Raw genomic sequence first — 4,122 nt, forward strand, 5'->3', positions numbered from 1 at the left:
AAGGACAAGATTACATTGCATAAACATATATAAGCGCATCAGAGTGGGTATGTCAAAACTGAACAAACATGATCAGCCGAAGATCAGCAATTCGGGTGGTGAACCAAAGATAGGTGCATGCTCTTCCCAGCTATGAAACCAGCTGACAACATTTACATAATGAGCGGTCAAATGGATCAAGCACCCACATATCATGTATGTGCTTGTTATACTGAAAACTGTAACTATCATAATCTCTTCTAAATTCAAATTGCGCATCTCTTGAAGCTTTGTTATCCAGCTGTAGTCGCCTGTGCTGATTAGCCATCCATTTCTCATTGCAGGTATTACCGCAAACACCAAATTTCATTACCTCAAGTACCTTCGCATTCAGGACAAAGAACTTGGCAAAGTTAACATCTGGTCTCTTGCCTTCATAGGTTTTCAATACTATTGCTCTGAGATGGAGTTCAAGGCATTCAATAGGATCAAGTGTGTCATATTGTCGCACATTTTTCATACCCATCCTGAGATGTGACTGCAAAATGATAAATAAAGCATAAACGTCACTAGATCGCAATAAAAAGAGTAACTGTTTTGCAGGCAAAGAGCTATTTCCTCATCGCTGGCTTCCAAATATCTAATCATATTTGGATTAGTTGCATGATTTGCGAATTTAGGATTATTGAACAATGTAGTCCCCTAACACGTTATTTTAACTTCAACTAAGGCATCTTACCACTACATTTGCCATCTTAAAATTTGCGGAAAATGACCCAAATTTTTATACTGCTGAAGTTAATTTAACAAGAGTGTACTAATTTTTTTCTTATTTCCATATGTCCAGATTAGGCGTCAAGAGAGATACGAGCAATCAAAATTAAACTCCACGTAATTAGTTTTACTGGTAAGTTTTTTCTGCAGTGATTAGCATTTAGCAACAAAGATTTCACCTGGATGTACAACTTCTCTATGCAGGGAAAGTATCTAAGGAATCCAACAACAACATCCAGATTGGGGCCAATAGAATCTAGAACCAAGATCCTCACTGTGCGCACTGAAGTAGTCAAGCTGATGGAGATAATTTCCTGGAGAAAATGAATAATATATGTCAGGCTACGATGCAAATAAGAACGCCCGAATGCGAGTTTCAAGAAGGCTTGTTTTACCTTAGCAATTATGGTTCCAAGCTCAAATTCGGAGATTCTGGGAGTCAGGTAGCCCAACACTGCCAATTTTGGTGCGGCGATGACCCTACTTGTTCTTGGACCCTCTTTACCTAGTTGGATCAATCTTTCAAGGCATGGTGCATACTCAATAATAAGCTCCACCATATCTGCTTGGTTATGAACATAGACAACAATACTCCGGAGAGTCAACGAGACGATCCGGACGATTCAGATCCCATGGATACTCTGAAGATCAAGGCTCTCGAGCACAGTGCAGCCAAAAAGCAGGCGGTGGAGGGCCAACTCCGAGATGGCAATGTCGTAGAGTTTGAGCTGCTTCAACTGAGGGAGAAGAAGCGTGGGGGCAATATCAATCCTAGATAAATCGCAGCCGCCGATGCTGGCGAGCCGCAAAGTAGGCACGAATCGGAGCACAGAAGGAGGCACCAGGCTTTGCGAATTTCTCCCATAGAAGTCGAGCTCCTCGAGGCCATTGAGGGCAGGGGACCGGAACCAACCGTCAAACCTGGCATACAAGTTGTTGTGGAGGCAGATGCTACGGAGGGAAAGGTGACGGGCTGGTCCAGGATGCGCAGCGAGGATCTTGGAGATGATGGCGGTGCAGTCACGCTCTTTCCAGGACCTTTTGAGCAGAAGGTTGTAGTCTATGACAAGGTTGAGTGGGGCTGAGCGCCAGAGGTGTCGCCACCGGGAGGAGAGAATGGGTATCCGTGCAGCCTCTTTAGTGGGGAGGAGGGAGATGATACTGCCAAGAATCTCGTCAGGGAGGCGGCTGATGAGGTCAAAGTTCTCGTAGCCACCATCCTTGTTTGCCGAAGGCTCTTGCAATTCCAGCTTGTCCCGCCTCCGCTTCTTGGACAAGGAAGCCACTACATTGTCCATGACTTCTGCCACAAAAACATCAGCAAAAAATCAAAAACATTTTTGTTTGAAAGAGCACAGGAACACAAGTATTTTAGCCACCACAACTTGAACCTTTCATTTATGAACGTACGGCATAGTTTGGACTTTGGAATGAGAATAGTTTACAGATGTAAACACATGTCAAAAGAATATTCACACACAAATTAACTCCGATCTAGGAATTGACCAGCTCTATGGCTACAAAGCATGTGCAGCCCAATAGACAAAACGACTCATTGCTCATATGTATATACTGCCATGCAAGAAAATCGTTCGCGCGTATACAGACTTAAGTGACTCAAACGGCAAAATTTCTGTAACACGATCTGTGTTGCTGCTGATTCCAGTGATTGTAGGCATGTTTATGGCAAACCAACACATACATAGCTCTCTCGGCCAAATAATACCAGATTTGGCCCAAGACTTTGGCAAACTGAAATATTGCATGCCTCATGAAAGTAAATGTATAGTACATGAAAGATAGGCCAATAAGTAATTTCTAGGTTCACAGTTTGGCAAACAAAATATAGTAATTCTTTTGTATGCACTTTCGCAGTCAAAATTAAGCGGAAGATTTGTGCTTCAACTTGTTTCATAAATTCTACCATTATTAGCTATAAATTTGAGGATCTACCCTCCCCTGGGCTTCCCTCTGTTGGTTCCCATCAGATTGCTAACAGCAGGTGAATATAATAGGCACGAAGCAAAGATTCTAGATGGAGCAAGTTCCCATCAGATGTGGGAGGGACTCAAAGACACGTCAGTCGCAACACAGTATTACAACTTTACAAGCTCTTACCAGAGTAGCCGCCAGCCGCCGCCGCCGCCGCCGCCGCGCACGCGTTGCCGGCGACGATGTGCCTGACCTGAACCTGGCGATGGAGGTGGGTCGGCGGCGGACGAGGGTTTCCCGTCCGGGTAACGCAGTGGTTTCTTAACGCTGGGTGTTGGTATTGGGCCTACATCTGTAGCGGGCCTAAATCCCACAGCGGTCTAAGAGCATCTCACAGCCGCGCCGCGAATTAATCCGTTTTAGCACGCGCGCAACGCGGCGGGTCGCTCCAGCGGGCACGCAAAAAACGACGCGCGCGCTATAATGAGTTGGGCGCGCGGTCAAAAGCACTATTCCCGCGCGGTCTATTTCGGGCGCCCGCTACCGCGCGCGGCACACTCGAGCGCTCGCGCTCCCACTTCCACCCCATTCGGCCGCGCCGCCGCCGCCGCCCGCGCCCCCTGGCGACCGTTCAGGCGCTTCCCCGGCGTATCCCCGCGCCGCTGCGCTTCCGCCGCATCCCCTCCTAGTCCAGCCGGCCCTCGTGCGCCTCCGTCGTCCGAGGAACAGCGCCCGAGCGCTCGCTGCCGCGCCGCGCCCACAAGGTGTTCGACAAAATGCCTATAAGGTATGTATTGCTCAAACTTCATGAATTTGGTGCATGTTTTGAATTGTAGTTTTTATAGTATAGTATTGAACATTGTAGATGAGTTCGTCGTATGATTCTTCCGAAGAAGAATTTGATATGAAAGAGTAGGAGGATCTTGCAATGATCATAGCTATGCATATCAATAAAAAACCAAAGCACGGTGGTTCGGTTATGGGTCGGGATAAAATTTGGAGAGATAGGATTGATGCCCATAATAGATTGATAAAGAACTATTTCGTGGAGAATCCCACATACCCGGAGTCGTATTTTCGTCGCCGGTTTAGGATGAGCACCGACTTGTTCAGGCGCATTGCAGAGAAACTAGCGAGCCATGACCGGTTTTTACAGCAAAGGAGGAATGCCGCCGGAGAGCTCGGGCATAGCACCTTTCTGAAGGTGACAGCCGCTTTGCGTATGTTGGCATACGGTATCCCGGCTGATCTAGTTGATGATCACTTGGCTATGGGTGAGAGCCAAGCCATCATGTGTGTCAAGCGCTTTGCAGTGGGAATTGTGCAAGTGTTTGGCGAGGAGTATTTGAGATCTCCCACTGCTGAAGACGCCGCAAGGCTATTGACGATGAACAAAGCGCGCGGCTTTCCTGGCATGCTTGGCTCAATAGATTGCAT

General features: G+C 47.0%; 1 protein-coding gene across 2 annotated transcripts; it reads right to left on the reverse strand.

The window, feature by feature from the left end:
* Positions 1–226: 226 nt before the first annotated feature.
* On the reverse strand, positions 227–3,016 carry LOC123116834 (F-box/LRR-repeat protein At3g03360-like). 2 transcript variants are annotated; one of them, XM_044537727.1, is made up of 4 exons: positions 2,872–3,016; positions 1,149–2,053; positions 933–1,067; positions 227–517 (listed from the first exon to the last, which is right to left on the reverse strand). In XM_044537727.1, the coding sequence occupies exon 2, from the start codon at positions 2,049–2,051 to the stop codon at positions 1,377–1,379; it is 675 nt and encodes a 224-aa protein (XP_044393662.1). In that variant the 5' UTR covers positions 2,052–2,053; positions 2,872–3,016; the 3' UTR covers positions 227–517; positions 933–1,067; positions 1,149–1,376. The 2 variants fall into 2 exon arrangements, with proteins under 2 accessions (XP_044393662.1, XP_044393661.1); XM_044537726.1 differs by having other exon boundaries at positions 1,149–2,056.
* Positions 3,017–4,122: the final 1,106 nt, after the last annotated feature.

This window comes from Triticum aestivum, chromosome 5B (assembly GCF_018294505.1).
Source record: "Triticum aestivum cultivar Chinese Spring chromosome 5B, IWGSC CS RefSeq v2.1, whole genome shotgun sequence".
Taxonomy (NCBI): domain Eukaryota; kingdom Viridiplantae; phylum Streptophyta; class Magnoliopsida; order Poales; family Poaceae; genus Triticum; species Triticum aestivum.

What these genes read in the sequence shown, in the direction of transcription:
- LOC123116834 (XM_044537727.1), bottom strand. Translation starts at nt 2,051, where the DNA reads ATGGACAATGTAGTGGCTTCCTTGTCCAAGAAGCGGAGGCGGGACAAG.